The sequence below is a fragment of the Notamacropus eugenii genome, chromosome 2 (genome assembly GCF_028372415.1).
Source record: "Notamacropus eugenii isolate mMacEug1 chromosome 2, mMacEug1.pri_v2, whole genome shotgun sequence".
NCBI classification, from domain to species: Eukaryota; Metazoa; Chordata; class Mammalia; order Diprotodontia; family Macropodidae; genus Notamacropus; species Notamacropus eugenii.
Window position 1 is genome coordinate 81629220 of NC_092873.1, and position 17328 is coordinate 81646547.

A 17328-nucleotide genomic window follows, 5' to 3' on the forward strand; every position below is an offset into this window, starting at 1 on the left:
TTTCCCTTTATTGGTCTTCCCACCTGCACTAAGAACATGAGATGACCTACTGTGCCCCTTTCTCAGATTCTGTCTCTTTCCTACCAGGATCAGCTTTGGATAAAGGACCTGGTGGGTTGAAATTCACGTGTCAAACTTTGCCTATTTTCATGTTCTTTCTCCTTTTAAAGATAAGGATAACCCTGGGCAAGATAGACAATCTAAAGGTCTTGAACTTTTGCCATGTTCATCTACCTTGTCTTCTGTGGCTCCAGGAAACTACTAGATAACCTTTTCCTTTTAATGCCCCCAAAGGAATCATTTATATGGTAATTCAATGTATTATTTTTTCTATGGGGACAGGATGTGATGGGGACATTTCCTTTTTTTGTTCCTTTCCATCTGAGATTTTGTTGGACATAGGGAAAGCAGTTTATTTTTTAAGATTTAAGGTTACATAGGGGTCTCTGGCCCCTTGCGCTTCCTATTTAGTTCAGAAAAACTTGGTTCAGACTGAGAGTTCTTCAAAATCATCTTCTTTGTTAAGAAAGTGGAGGAAGGGGAGACCTAGAATTTCACTACCATTTTGGATATCTCTCTGGCTGCCAGGTAAGGTATTTGCCCTCAAATCAAAATCCTTTCAGATATGACAACAAGAGAGTGATTAAGTTAGATTTCTGCCAATTGGAATGGACTCAGTGGAGAAAACTGACAGCATTTAGTAGAAGTTCCTGAGAGGCAGATTTAAGCTCGATATAAGAACAGACTTCCTAACAATATGAGCCATCCACAAGTTCAATGTGCTACTTTTTAGGAAGAGGTGAGTTTCTCATTACTAGGAATCTTCAATAGAAGGCTAGACAACCACTCCTTCAGTATGTTGTGCATGACCTCTCTCAGCCTCAATTTCCTTACAGGTAAAATGAAGGTAACAGCAACATCTATGTCATGGGATGCTTTTGAGAGCACGTGAAACAGTATATGAAATGAGCTTTGCAAAATTGAAGTTATATATAAATGTTAGCTGTTATTTCTCAGTCCAACTGGGAGTTTCTCTGATGCTGAATAACTTTAGTAGCTGCTAAAAATGAATATAGGCAGGAGTATCCATATTTGTAAGAGCAGATTGTTAAATTTTCAGCAGGAATATTTATACCTCAGAAATTGGCAATAGTTATAAATCAAGACTTAATAGTCTGAACTTTAGACAGTGCTAATAGTACAGATTAAACTTAAAAGTAGATGATTGTATTCCCAACCCCTCCCCACCCAGAGCACAGTGGTTAAGCATTTACCTACATACCCTTGTATTTGTTTTATAAACATTACTTGAGCTCAGCTGGAGCAGAAAGCTTAGAGTATGAAGTCATCCCCAATGACTGCAGGATAACAATCGTGATAACAATAATCAGCATTTATGTAGTATTTTCAGGTTTGCAAATGCTTTGTATACATTATCTCATTCGAGCCTCACAATACCTCTAGAGGTTCTGACAACAAATTGTTTGGGTACAGGATAGAATTGAAGGAGGGGAAGGAAAGACCAGCAAGAGAAGGGGCAAAAAGTAAAAGTCTTCTCTCCTACTTTTCTCTGAGTCAACAATCCCAGAAAATCACCTTTTGTCCGGTATTCGTCAAAGGGAGGGAGATATTCTAGTTTGGTCTGTCAGTTAGCCAATGAATATTTATTAAATTTCAACTATATGCCAGGCACTATGCCAGAAGCAGCTGGTGACCCACTTACATACAGTGCTGGACCTGTAGTGAAGAAGATTTGGATTCAAATCCAGTATCAAATACTTATTAGCTAAGTGACCCTGGGTGAGTCATTTAACCTGCCTGCCTCAATTTCCTCAATTAAAGAATAGGTATGGGGCAGCATATGGAGTGCCAGTTCTGAAGTCAGGAAGACTGACTTTATAGAGTCTTTATAGACTCTATAAAGACATCAGGCTAAAAACCCTCTAAAAGAACCCAGATTGCAAAAATAATATTACATTCATTTTTCACTGATCTTCTGACTCTGTATTTCTCCATATTATACCCCAGTATTATGCTGTGTTGCATCTTTCTCTTTAACCTCCCCAGAATGTTGCTAAAGATTTCTTTCTGGAAATTAATAAATAGACTGCCGAAGGAATCTAGAAGCAGATTATTCTTCTTCAACCATTTCGGTGGTGTCTGATTCTCATTGGGACTTAGATTTTTGTCTAAAAGCTAGGACAATTTACTTTTTGTCCTGTGTAGTTTTCAGTTAAAATTTCTTGAAACATAGATCTGAAAAAAACAGTCTTTAAAAGAAAATAACGGTTTTAAAGGAGTCCAGTGGTTCTCTGGACCAGCCCATCCAGTTTTAAATGGAGCTAGTTGACTATGCTTTTGTTGATTAAATATCTGAAATAGAAAAGCCTAATGCTCAAAGCTTCCAAGTATAACAATTTATTTGCAAGGCTAGCAGTTGCGAACAAATCTGGTCTACTGATTCCTCAGTAGTCAGAGACAAAGGAGTGATTTACAGAGCTCATTTTTATAACAGAAAAGAGTAATTGTGAATTACAGTGATGTTAGTAAACTTGTTTTAAACATAATTCATTTGGACAAGGCAGGTCTTGTGACTAGTTTACTTTGTGAAGACTTTCCTAACAAAACTTGGTACTATGGTCAATTTTTGGAGTGTGGACATGTTGAAGGATAATGGCATGTTTCTTGGATGAGACAGCTATTAAATCTATTGGACTAGGGCCTGCAACTGTCAACCTGTCTATTAAAATGAGATTGCATTAGAAATCTTGCCCTACAGTTGGAACATTTGCAGTTATAGGTGGTACTTTTTTAAAAAAGACCTATAGATTGACTAGTATATTTTTATAGCTACTAGAAAGAGGATCTAACTTGGGGGAGCTCAAGAAAAGGGGAATTAATCCACTAAGACTGACAGAGGAATTAAATCTTTAGAAAGAATCTGATGTCTAACTTAATTCCATGATGATTTTATTTCTTTGAAGATGTATGTACACTCTAGATTATCTATCAATAAACAATAGTTACATGTCAATCTATTAATTCCTTCATCTTTAAACCCAAATCATTCTGGCTTTCATTGAATGGTCAATAATAGCCCCCGGTCCAAGCCTCTTTGGCTCATCGTTTAGTTATGATGGCTTATAATGAATATAAATAGCAATTATTTTCTCTTCTGGTCAGAAACTTTGAGGGTCTTCCCCTCCCTGATTTATATTTTTGTGATGGTAAATTAGGCCATCTTTGGTCTCAATTCTTACCTACCCCTTAGTCATTGGATGGGCTTTGCCTCTAACTGAGGCCTGGGAAAGACCTTCATTTAGAAAGGCCAAGGTCATCCATTGTATCTGGGACCACCACCAGCTATCTTGGCTTTTGTCTTGACACTGGGTGTTAATGATGCTAGAGGAGAGAGGGAAACTGATGACTATGCTGCTCTGCCTCACTTAAATACAATTCACCAGCAAGTCAAGATATCACCCATTGAGGTCAGAAGTCTTTTTCAAGAATAAAAGTCAAAGGACAACAACTTCAAAGGGCTGTTTTGAGACTCTAAATGAGATAATGTATCTCTCTAAAACTTTAAAATCACTTTATAGGTTGTTCCCCCAAAGTCTTAGTATAGTTTTAATCTATTAAAGCTGACTGGTAAGCTACTAAAGATTAAAACTGTGCTAAAACTGTGTGTGTGTGTGTGTGTGTGTGTGTGTGTATGTGTGTGTGTGTTGTGTGTCTGTGTCAGTGACAGAGACAGAGAGACAGAAAGGGACACATACAGAGGAGAGACAGAAAGATAGGAGACAGTCAGAGACAGAGATTCCCCTCCTTGCAGGAACGTCTAAACACTTTATTTTTCTTCCCTCCCTGCTGTGACCACATTTCACTGTTTTGACACAAAGGCACAGAAAATAGAGGAAGGCAAGTAAAGAAAAACAAGTAAGAAATTGTGGTAAAATAGAGAGTTAGAACACCCTGAGTCCCAAAATTGTCATTTGTGATTTATGGTATGTCATTTATGATAAAAAATATCACCCATAATGAAAGCGCTCCATAAATCACAAAGTACCATATAAACATGAATTATTGTTTTTTCTCGGGACTTCTTTCCAGATCATTTTCCTGAGTCAGACGCTGAGATTAACAGTTAATGATATCAAGTAAAAAAAGATATCAACGTACACAGTTCTCTGTGTATTAGAGAAATGAGGCTTTTATCAAAGAAACTTGCTTCAAAATTTTTTTCAGTTACTATTGCTGTCTTTTTTTCCATCCTATTGTTTCTCCCACTCAGTTTATTCTATTCTCTCTCTCCTTTCACCCTATTCCTCCTAAAACATATTTTGTTTCTGACTACCCCCTTCCCTAGACTGCCCTCCCTTCTATCACTCCCTTTTTTATCTTCCTCTTCTCCTACTTTCTTATAGTGTAAGATAGATTTCTATACCCAATTAAATGTGTGTTATTCCCTCTTTGAGCCAATTCTGATGAAAATAAGGTTCACTCACTCCCCTTCGCCTCTCTTCTCTTTCCCTCTACTATAAAAACTTTTTGCTTGCCTCTTTTATGTGAGACAATTACTCCCATTCTATGCCTCTCTTTCCCTTTCTCCCAGCACATTCCTCTTTCTCACCTTAATTTTTTTTTTAAGATATCATCTCTTCATATTCAATTCACATCTGTCCTCTCTGTTTATGTATATCCTTATAACTGTCATAATAATGAGAAAGTCTTTATGAGTTACAAGTATCATCATCCCATGTAGGAATGTAAACAATTTAACCTTATTAAGTCCTTTATGATTTCCCTCTTCTGTTTACCTTTTTATGCTTCTCTTGAGTCTTGTATTTGAAAGTCAAATTTTTTATTCAACTCTGGTCTTTTCATCAAGAATTCTTGGAAATCCTCTATTTCATTGAATATCCATTTTTTCCCCTGAGGGATTATACTCAGTTTTGCTGGGTAGGTGATTTTTGGTTGTAATCCTAGTTCCTTTGCCCTACAAATGATTATATTCCAAACTCTCCAATTCTTTAATGTAGAAGCTGCTAAATCTTATGTTATTCTGATTGTGAATCCATGATACTTGAATTGCTTCTGCTGGTTGCTTGCAATATTTCTTCTTGACCTGGGAACTCTGGAATTTGACTATAATATTCCTGGGAGTTTTCATTTTGGGATCTTTTTCAGGAGGTGATTGATAGATTCCTTCAGTTGTTATTTTGCCTTCTGACTGTAGATTATAAGGGTTGTTTTCCTTGATAATTTCTTAAAAGATGACGTCTAGGCTCTTTTTTTTTTTTTTATCATGGCTTTCAGGAAGTCCAATAATTTTTAAATGACCTTTCCTGGATCTGTTTTCTAGGTCAATTGTTTTTTCCAGTGAGATATTTCATATTATGTTCTATTTTTTTCATTCTTTTGGTTTTGTTTTATTGTATCTTGATTCCTCATAGACTCCTTAGCTCCCATTTTCTCAATTCTAATTTCTAAGGAATTATCCTTTTTCTTTTGGCCAATTTTAAAGAGTATTCTTTTCCTTAGTGAATTTTTGTGCTTCTTTGTCCACTTGGCCAATTCTGCTCTTCAAGGCATTCTTTTCCTTATTGGTTTTTTGACCTCTTTTACCATTTGGCCTAGTCTGTTTTTTAAGGTGTTATTTTCTTCATTATTTTTGTATCTCCTTTACTAAGCTATTGACTTATTTTTCAAGATTTTCTTATAACACTCTCATTTCTCTTCCTAATTTTCCCTCTACTTTTCTTACTTGATTTTCAGAATTTTTTTTGTGGTTTTCCATGGTCTGAAATCAATATATTTTTCTCTTGGAGGTTTTGTATGTAGGAGCTTTGACTTTGTTGTCTTCTTCTGAGTATGTGTTTTGATCTTCCTTGTCACCCTAGTGACTTTCAATAGTCAAAGATTTTTTCCTGTTGTTTACTCATTTTCTAAGCCTATTAGTTGATTTTTAACTCTTTATTATAAAGTAGGGTTCTGCTTCCATGGAGGAGAGAGTGCATTGTCCCAAGCTTCAGAGGTTTTGTGTAGGTGTTTTCAGAGCTACTTCTAGGGACCTGTAAGTTTTTAGTTCTCCCAAGGTCATATGATCTAAAAAGACATGTGTTTACTACTCTCTTGGTCTGTTCTCTGGTCTGTGAGTTACCATAAGCACTCTTTTCTGGCCTGGAACAGTGAGAAGGATCCCTGCTTCACTTCAATGGCAAGTTCTGATGTGCTAGTGCTTCTCTTCACACTGGGACTGCCACTCAGGACTGTGACCTGGATCCAAGAATGGGCAAAGTAACAGTCCTGTTTCAGTGCTAGCAAAAAGCTAGCTGTAATCTCCTTCCAATCAGTTGTTTGACTGCCTAACCATCTGTGAACTGAGAGATCCGGAAGCAGCTGCTGCTTCTGCTGCTAATTCAATAACTATCAAGTTCTGCTTCTGGTTTGCAAGTGGCTGGCCTGTGCTGGCATGGCCTGTGCTGGATTCTAACTCTTACCAATGTGTGACAGATCTTTCTTGCCAGCCTTCTATGTTGTCTTTGATTGGAAAATTATTTCAGTCTGTCCTTTTGTGGGTTCTGTCACTCTAGGATTGCTTTATGGCATTATTTAACAATATTTGGAGGGGTTTTGGAGGAGAGCTCAGGCAAGTTACTGCCTTTTTTCCATCATCCCTGAAATCTTGACCTTCTTTTATTCAATAATCTCCCAATTAGGAATTCTGCAGATTGCAATGTTAGAAGGTTCTCTGTTCAGGTAGCCTGTCATCAGCCTTAGAGGGCAGTACCCAAATGGAAGAAACTCAGAGGTACACAATGAATTCTCAGTTATCCATGGGCAGTGTTTAGTTTCTGGATTATCCAAGTCATTCATTCATTTCCTGTGTTTCCCTTCTCCACATGAACATTGTGCTTCTCATCTAAGAGTAGAATAGAGCTGGACAGAAAACTTGAATTCTCTCATTTGACTATTGGAAATGGCTTACTTATGCCTGACTGACCAATTAAAAAAGCATTTATTAAGTGCTCTTTTTGTGCATAGAACTGTGTTTAGTGATAGGGATAATAAGAGAAAAGTATGATAGCCCCTACTCTCAAGAAGATACCATTATAATAGGAAGATACAATACATACGGAATGTTTCAGTTAAAAAGATCACTGGAAAGACCCTTGGGGTGCAGTGGGCAAGGCAGATGGTAATTCATTTTCTTTAGTATCTTTTCCAACAATAAAATCATTGCTGAATCATTTGATGATACCAAGGACTCTGATGGTCAGTACTTCATTTTCCAAGACTTCAATATTTGTGGTTGCTGAAAAGGTAGTCCTACAACACCCACAGAGGTAGTAGCCAAGGATACATGTTCATATGGGTTGCTTCTCTGGATAATACCTGTGGGGGCCAATGATCAAGGCTCTTTGCTATTCCCAGTGCTCTTGTCTTACTTGCCCGTATATGCCAGTTGGGTGTGTCCAGTACTGAATGGAAAAGAGATATAGATTGAAGATTGGCAAAAGACTTATGATTATCTGTGGATTTAAATTACTCTATTCAATAATGAAAATTCTTAAATTAAATTATTAATTAATTAAATGTCCCTCTGACCATAAAATTTAAATCATCTTATATAAAATACTGACAGCTCTTTTTTATATAAAATCCAATAATGGTAAAGTTCTGACTAATCTTTCTATTCCAGAGTATATATGAAGAGTATGTTAAATAATTTTTCTTTCTTTATCATAGGATGATAAGATATAATATTGGAAAGAACCTTGGAGTTCATCCAGTCCAATTTCCATATTTTATAGGTGAGGAAATTGAGACTCAAAGTCACATACAGACCAGTCAGCCAAGCTGAGTAGTGGTCTTTCTATCACAGTACCTCCCCTATCTGCAATTCCCTCAATGGAAATGTTTCTCACAGTTCCCCAGATAAAAGCATCTCAGGAGAAAGTCATTTCAAGAAATCTGCATTGTTGCACAGCTTTGTTTTGATGCTTTGTCTGTTGTTCTAGGTTAAAGGGAAGTAGGCAAGAGGTTGGATTGAGGCAGGAATAGGGTTGGGGGAAGTGAAGTCTCAGGAATTTTTCTTTAATTTGGAGAAACTTACTAAATTCTTTTCAGAGGGACACTCTAGCCAGTTCACATTGTATTCTATTCTTGGCTGGAACAATGAAAGTTTCCTGTGGGAATTCTCAGTTCACCTAAATTCTAGGGCTATGCATGATGATCACAATAGGAATAACTCACATTTCTATAGTGCTAGAAGGTGTAGAAAGTACTTTCCTGAAGGTAGCCTTGAACAACAAAGGCTGGGGGAATTGAGGAACTATGATCAATTTTTAGGGCCACAGATGCTAATAAGGAACTTTCGGCCAAAACAAATTGAAGCCCCAAGGTTAAAGAAATTCAGATGGCAGATCTCAAATAAAACATACATCTTATTCTCACCTATATATGTTCCAGGTATCCTATCATTTTTGACCTGAGATGGTGGCTATCCCAAATATCCCTCATTCCTTCCAGAGTTCCTCTCTATCCAGTTGTCTCCTCCTCCTTCTCTATCTCATGGAGCTGAATGCAGGTAAGATGTGTTATTGTCATAAAACAATCAATCTAAACACCCCTCCTTCACCATTTTGTCATAGTTTCAGAATTCGCTCTTCTTCCATTCCCCTGTCCAACAGCCCAAAGTTAGGATGGTCTTCAGAAGTGAAGTTTAAAGAGTGCTTCATTCACTGTACAGAAGTGTGGGAGTCAGCAAGTCTCACTCATCCAATATTTATATCAGCATTACAATCTAGGCAAAGTGTTGGCTAGATCATACATTTGGTTAATGTATTAGTTAAATCATACATTTATTTTATAATCTGCCCTTTCTATTACCCTCATCAGTGCACACATGGTTAGAAAGATATAGGTCATTGAATCTAGAGCTGGAACAGACCTCACATATCATCTATTCCAGGGGACAACAAACTGTAGTCTCAAGGTCAAATCTGATCCTCTGACTGTTTTTATGTCACCCACAACCTAAAAATGGTTTCTAAATTAGTGTAAATGGTTGGGGAGGAGATAGAGGGGGATTAGCTAGAGCCCCAGGCCTGGAGTCAATAATGTTGAGGTTTTGGGGTGCTCAGGACCCCAAAACATCAAAACACCAGATCCTGCCCAAGTGAATTCGACTCAAGCTTCTTTCAGCCAAAGAAAAACAAAGTTTCTTAAAGATCCACCATATTGGCCAGACTCTTAAGAAATCTCACCATTGGCTAGATTCTTGAGGAATCTGAGCACCTTCATGTAAGTGGGATGGGTCTTATACACAGAAAGATTGTGGGAAGGATCTAGGGTTGGCCAAGTAGCTTGGGGTGACTAGAGGAGGGGTTTAGGAAGGATCTTGATGGGAGTGGTCAATATCTGAGGTAACTAGAAGTCAGACACCAGGAACCAAGAAAATGGGATTTTGATGGGATCAAGGGTGGGACATAGCTGGAGACAATCTAGAGGTAACAGACAATGGAGGGTTAGGTTTGGTTAAGAGTAACAGATGTGAGCATGAAAAGCCATATCAAGTGGGAAGATTCAAAGAGAGGTCAAGATGGGGCTTTCCCAGGGCTTATGGACAAATGGAACTCAAATTCTTTTGGGGTAAGGGGTGAAGGTCTCAGTTTGGGCCTGTACCCAGTCAGTAAGACTAATCCTCCTGAGCTCAAGCCGCACCTCAGACACTTACTAGCTATGTGACCCTAGGCAAGTCATTTAATTGCCTCAGTTTCCACATCTGATCTTCCACTGAAAAGAAAATGGAAAATTGTCCCAGTATTTTTGCCAAGAAAACTTCAAAATAGATCATGAAGAGTCAGGTATAAAAAATGACCAAACAACAACAAAAATTTTTACACAAATATAAGACAAAGATTTGGCCCATGAGCCATAATTTGTCAACTTCTGATCTAGTCCAACTTTTTTCATGAGGAAACTGAGACCCAGAGATATAAATGACTTGCCCAAGGACATAAAGGAAAGAAATAATGGAACTGGGATTTGAACTGAGGTCTTTTAGCTCCTGAAACAAGTGTTCTTTTTACTATGCCACATGACCCTGTTGTCCAACTTTCTCATTAGAAACCTGATCAACAAATTCACACTAAAATTTTAATGATTAACAATCATTTAATATCACCAAACAATTGTCCACTAAATTATGAATGACTTTGATCCCAGCAACTCATGTTACATCAGTGTGAAAGTATCTATGCATGAAATGATAAATCGTTTCAAATTATCAAATTATGCAACTTTTAGCAAGAAAAATGACATTATAAAAGAGGTTAAAGTTCATGGCTTGTACCCCTCAAGTTATGCCATGAAAACAACCTTCCCCTCTTTTCCTTCAATTAAATACCTATATGGCACTGTGCTTGGAGTTATACAGAACAAATTGCCTGGTGCAAGCTTCCTAGGTGCTCAGTTTATGAAAGAAGCACCATGATACAGAAAGATATATGAGATACCTACCAACTGTTAAATATATACCATCTGAGAATATCTCAAAGAAGCTTCTCCAAGTTCAACACACTCTGAGGATCCACATCCACTTGAAATCCTAATTCACAAGCTTCCAAAGATGTGTTTACTTTTTATCAGTTAGCCAGAGGTCTCAATTAGTTAAAAAATGAAATACCATAGTAAAAAACTAGAAACAGAACATGTCCCCCATAATATCCTTCCTGCATTCTTTCAGAAATATTTTAAGGGTTTCCCTTTCAACAAAACACTATCTGAAAATAACTATCTGAAAAAAAAATCATCTGAATCTCTGAGACTCCCCTATTTTTCTCAACTCTGAGAAATTAGTTTTGGTCATATAACCAAATGAACAGAAGGAGAAAGAACACTTTAGGTAGTTCAAGGCATGGCTATCTACCTCAAACCTATGTTCTAAATTCTTACTTTTATTATGTATATGGGGTGAATTGAAAAAGGAATAAGCAACGATAGCACCCACTATATGCCAACCACTATGCTCAGTGCTTTACATTGGTCACATACCCTGTCAGGTAGGTGTTATTCTTATGCCCATTTTCCCACTGAGGAAACTGAGGCAATCAGACTTGCCTAGGGTCACACAGCTAGTAAGTATCTGAGATCAAATTTGAACTCAAATCTTCCTGCTTTCAGTTCTAGCATTCTACCTACAGTACCACTGGCTGCCTAACCATATATCTCAAGCTAAAAGAATCCTCAGAGGCCACCTAATCTCTCATTTTACAGATAAAACAATTGAGGCTCATGGATTTGTCCAATACCAGAGGGTTAGTAAGTGTCAAGAAGGGATTTGATCCTAAGGACTCTGAATCCAAAGCCAATGCTTTTTCCATTGTACCAATAATAGAAGTATGTGGTTAGCAATAAATTTTGAGTCACATACAAATAAAAAGTACTAAACACACTATGAAAAAAACTAGTTATATTATACAATAGAATTCTGGGGTTCTGTGGGTTTTGGAAAAAGAGGAATTAAGGAAAGTCATGAAGTATCTTCTAGTAGTTCTAGGAAGGTTTCTTGAAGGAATAGATCAGGAGATACAACATCTATCGAAGATTCACAGTATGTTGGGTGATGACCTAAGTAATATCAGAGAATAGGAGAGAAATAGGAGTCATGATCTTTGTGCTCATGGAAGCTATACCTTATGACATTTGGGAGGAGCATGTACACTGTCCTGTTCCCCATACTCCAGGTGAAAAAAAAAAGTGTTAATTAATTTGCAGCCTAATTCTGGCCAGTCCTCTGGTCATTTTTGCTTGATAATGGAATGAAGTGAGACTCTTGTAACTCATGCAACAGTAAACAAAAGTAGTTTTACAAACATAGCAGAAGGAAAAGAAAAAAAGTAGTTACATAGCACCTTCTATGTGGCAGGCACCACACCAAACAGGTTTTACAAATATTATTTCATTTCATCCTCACAACAATAGTGAAGGGAAGGTCCTATTATTATTCTTGTTTTTTACAGATGAGGAAACTGAAGTAAAGTTTAAGGGACTAGGATATTCAACAAGGATATAAGGCACTGAGAAGACCCTGAGTTGATTCAGCTGAGTAAAGCAAAAGTGTATGGAGTTCCTTGTGGTTATTTTGTACTCAGCAACCAGATAGTGATGTCAATAATCTGAGCCAATAATCCCTCAAACCAATGAAGTCTCAAAATGGTTTCAGTGCCTTTTAAGGAAAAACCTTGTAGGTGGATATCACTCCCTCTAGAGGATAAATGCCAGGAAAACACAAATTAATTGAATGATTAGTACAATTCATAGGGATATCTTCTTGGAGATGGGATTTTAGTTGGGGTTGGGGAATGTTAAAAAACTGAAAGAAACAGGTTGATGAAGAGATGAAGAGGAGCATATTCTAGGCAGAGGAATGACCTATGGAAAAACATGGAGGCAAGAATAGGCACATTATATTCTAGGGACAGGAAAAGCAGGTTGACCTGACTGAAGTATAGGGGGTATCTGTGGGCATTTTATCAGATGAATCACGGGAAATAACCTGGCGGAAAGTTCTAGAAGGCTAGACTAAAGTGTTAGATTAGATATGGTGAGAAGCAGGACACCTTGTAAGTTTTTAGGTAGAGGAGACTCATGACAGAAATTATATTTGAAGCTTTTTTTAAAGCACTTGTGTGATGGTTTCTTTATTGCAGAAGGTGGATTGGTGATTGGTCATAGTGAACCAATTCTGGCCATGGTTGGGGAGGAGGTGGACTTTCCCTGCTACCTAACTTCCAAACTGGATGCAAAAGACATGGAGATACGTTTTTTCCGGAACAAAGTCTCTGAAATTGTCTTTATCTACCAAGATAGACAGGACCTACTCACCAGACAAATGGTAGAGTACAGGGAGCGGGCACAATTAGTAAAGGATTACATCCAGGAAGGGAGTGTGGCCCTGCGCCTCTTCCACATTATCCCTGCCGATGAGGGTCAATATGGATGCCTCTTTCGATCTAAGAACTTCTCCAACAATGCTACCTGGGAGCTGGAAGTTGCAGGTAGGTGATTAATTTTCCTTGAAGAAGGGGACAAAATAAAAGAAATTGCTTCAAAACTCTTTTGAAAGGGAGCTAGGTTGATCAAGAAGGTATTTAGTGCCACTAAATACAGAAATACAATTCTAAAGAAATATAAGACATTATCCCAAGCGTTAGGAAAGTTATTGTTGAGGTCAGATTCGGGGAAGTGGTTCAGATGTGAAAGAATTTACCTAGACCTTCTCTGTAGTCATTGGACCCCAAGAACGTTGGAGTGCTGCCTGAAATGGTGAGGAATGGGAGTCCTAGCATCCTGAAAGAATTCACTCTGATAGTCTCCAAGTCAAAGAAAGGCATTTATCTCACCTGATAATTCTCATATGAGCATGCACACACACACACACACACACACACACACACACACACACGCACGCACATGCACACACACACAGTTTGAGGTAAAACAATTACAAAGTAAAATGGAAAGAAAAAATGAACAAATTAATGAAAAACCAATGATTAAGTGCTTACTTTGTGCCTGATATTGTGTTGAGCACTCAGAAGAAACCCCAGAAAAGCAGTCCTTACCTTCAAGCAGCTTATATTCTATCAGAAGAAGAAAATATATAGGGCAGACCTGCACAACTTGCAGCAGTCTGCTTATGGCCTGCAGGCCACTTGCAGCAAGCCAAGGGATTTCCTCTACATACAAAGGATGTTTTCCTTTACATTTTTTTGCAGGCTGCCTGAAATCCTTTGGCTGCAAGCAGCTTGAGTTGGGCCTGCCTCACATAGGAGCATGATAGTTAGGAGTGTTTGGAACAGAGAAGTCAGAAGGATGGTGTTTGGAGTCATAGGGCATAGCTTTTCCAGGAATGGTAAGGTTTTGATTGGGGTTCTCAGAGCCAGAGGTAGAAAGGGCAAGGGAAGGAGGAAAGCATGTATGTACGATATAGAATGGCACAAAGATGGCTGGGAAGTAGCTTGGTAAGTCTAGCTCTGGGCACAATGAGGTACTAAATGCTTACTAGTCAGAGTCCCAGGATATGAGTTCACATTCCTAGTCAGAGCTCGATGCTAGCAGGTAGGAGCATGGCAGTTTGAAAATGAACAGGCAGTGATGTGGTAGATCTGGGCAAACACATTTGATAAACTAGTGCAAACTGAATATGTGATTGTTGAGAAAGAAGTCAATGTTGCTTGGATTTCCTTTGTTCCCCCAGGGCTGGGCTCAGATCCACATATCTACTTTGAAGGTTTAGAAGAAGGAGGCATCCAAATGAGATGTAGTTCCAAAGGCTGGTACCCCAGACCAATGGCAGTATGGAAAGATGATCAAGGTCAACAACTACCCTCCCTATCAGAAACTATAACCCAGGATTCTCAGGGACTGTTCCACTTGGAAATATCTGTGGTGGTCAAAGAGGGAGACCATAGCAGTGTGGTTTGTTCCATTCAGAACACCCTCTTAGTGCAGAAGAAAGAATTTACAGTTCATATAGCAGGTCAGTGGAGTCATCATTTTCTTCTTAATTGTTTATTCAATTAATATTTCTTCTTTTTTATTATTTTTTCTTTATTTAGTATTTTATTTTTCCCCAGTTACATGTAAAACAATTTTTAACATTCCTTTTCAAAATTTTGAGTTCTGAATTCTCTCCCTTCTTCTCTTCCCACACCCCCATTCCTCCCTATTGAGAAGGCCAGAAATTCAATATAGGTCAGTTCAATACATGTGTAGTCATGTAAAATATATCCATAATATTCATGTTCCTAAAGAAAATATAAACAAGAAAAAAACTCAAGAAAAATAAACTAAAAAGATTTGTTTCAATCTGTATTCAGATACCATCAGTTCTTTCTCTGGAGATGGATAGCATTTTTCATTATGTCATTCAGAGTTGCCTTGGATTTTTGTACTGCTGAGAATAGCTACATCATTCACAGCTGATTGTCTTACAATATTGCTGTTACTTTGTACACAATATATTTCACTTTGCAGCAGCCCATGCAAGTCTTTCCAGACTTTTATGAGAGCATTTTGCTTGTCATTTTTTATAGTACAGTATTATTACATCGTAATCACATACCACAATTTGTTCACTCATTCCCCAAATGATGGATATCCCCTCATTTTCTAATTCTTTACCCCCAGAAAAGAGCTGCTATAAATAGTTTTGTATTTATAGGTCCTTTTCCTTTTGGTTTTTATCTCTTTTCAGATACAGACAAGTGGTGGTATTGCTAGTTCAAAGAGTATGCATGGTTTTATAGCTCTTTAGGCATAGTTCCAAATTTCTCTACAGAATGGTTGAATCAGTTCACAACTCCACCAACAATGCATTAATGTCTCAGTTTCCCCACATCCCCTCCAACATTTGTTATTTCCTTTTTCTGTTCTATTAGTCAATCTAATAGATATGAGGTGGTACTTCGGAATTGTTTTAATTTGCATTTCTCCAGTCAAGTTAGTTTGAGTATTTTTTCATATAGCTATAGATAGTTTTGATTGCTTCATCTAAAAAACTGATCATATCTTTTAATCATTTATCAATTGGGGAATGGCTTATCTTTATACACTTGACTCAGTTCTCTCTATGTTTGAGAAATGAGGCCTTTATCAGAGACACTTGCTTGAATTTTTTTTCACAGTTACTATTGCTAACTGTATTTCCCTCCATCCTACACTGCCCCCCCCGCCCCCCCCCCCCCCGGTTTATTGTATTCTCTCTCTCCTTTCACCCTGTCCCTCCTCAAAAGTGTTTTGCTTCTGACTACCCTCTTCCCTAATCTGCCCTTCTTTCTATCAGTACCACCATCTCCCTCTCTTATCTCCTTCCTCTCCTACTTTCCTGTAGGATAAGTAAGATAGATTTTTATACCCAATTGAGTGTATATGTTATTCCCTCTTTGAACCATCTCACTCACTCCCTTTTATCTCCGACATCTTCTCCTCTACCCTAAAAGCCTTTTCTTGACTCTTTCAGGTCACATAATTTATCCCATTCTACCTCTCCCTTTCTCTTTCTCCCAGTATATTCCTCTCTCACCCCTTAATTTCTTTTTTAGATACCCTTTTATATTCAACTTACATCTGTGTCCTCTGTCTATATACATTCCTTCTAACTACCCTAATAATGAGAAATGTCTTATAAGTTACAGATATCATCTTTTCATGTAGGAATATAAACAATTTAAACTTATTATGTCTCTTATGATTTCCCTTTCCTATTTACCTTTTTATATTTCTCTTGAGTCTTGTATTTAGAAGTCAAATTTTCTATTCAGTTCTGGTCTTTTTCATTAGGAATGCTTGAAATTTCTCTATCTTATTGAATATCCATTTTGCCCCCTGAAGAATTATACTCAGTTTTACTGAGTGATTCAAGGTGATTCTTGGTTGTAATTCTAGCTCCTCTGCCCTCCACAACATCCAAACATTCCAAACCCTCCAATCGTTTAAGGTAGAAGTTGCTAAATCTTGTGTTAGCCTGATTGTGGCTCTGCAGTACTTGAATTGGTTCTTTCTGGCTATTTGTAATATTTTCTCCTTGACCTGGGAATTCTAGAATTTGCCTATAATATTCCTGGAAGTTTTAGTTTTGTGATCTCTTGTGGTAGGTAATTGGTGGATTCTTTCAATATCTATTTTACCCTCTGGTTCTAGAATAGACTTGCATAGCATATGGCCCTTGGGCCACTTCAGGCCCACCAAAGGATTTCAGGCAGCTGTCACTTGACCAGTGGTTACCAACTCTCATCAGTATGACTGACAGTAGTTGATTGCCATGAGTCATGTGACAGCTGTTCAAAACCCTTTGACAGGCTGTATGTTGTACAGTCCTGTTCTAGAATATCAGGGAAGTTTTCCCTGATAATTTCTTGAAAGATGATATCTAGACTCTTTTTTTTTATCATAGCCTGCAAGTTGCCCAATAATTTGTAAATTGTCTCTCTCAGATCTATTTTCCAGGTCAATTGTTTTTCCAGTGATTTATATCACATTGTCTTCTATTTTTTTCATTCTTTTGATTTTGTTTTAGTTTCTTGATTTCTTATGAAGTTATTAGCTGCCATCCTAATTTTTAAGGAATTATTTTCTTCAGTGAGCTTATGGACCTTCTTTTCCATATGGCCAGTTCTGCTTTTTTAACTTCATTGACTTTAAGGTGCTATTGTCTTCATTGTTTCTTGGGTCTCCTTTACTAAGCTGTTAACTTGTTTTTCATGATTTTCTTGCGTGATTCTCATTTCTCTCCCCAATTTTTCCTCTATTTCTCTTACT

At 37.6% G+C, this 17328-nt stretch overlaps 1 protein-coding gene across 3 annotated transcripts in view; it reads left to right on the forward strand.

Annotated features, from left to right (window-relative positions):
* Positions 1-17328, forward strand: part of BTNL9 (butyrophilin like 9) — a 58932-nt gene that overhangs the window by 27463 nt on the left and 14141 nt on the right. For 2 of the 3 annotated variants that reach the window (XM_072641480.1, XM_072641479.1), the window contains 3 exons: positions 8473-8590; positions 12717-13064; positions 14267-14548. In XM_072641480.1, coding sequence (XP_072497581.1) covers positions 8497-8590; positions 12717-13064; positions 14267-14548 — 724 coding nt within the window. In that variant the 5' untranslated portion in view covers positions 8473-8496. Of the gene's footprint in view, positions 1-400; positions 589-8472; positions 8591-12716; positions 13065-14266; positions 14549-17328 lie in introns of those variants that run through there. The other variant, XM_072641478.1, reaches the window with a different exon arrangement.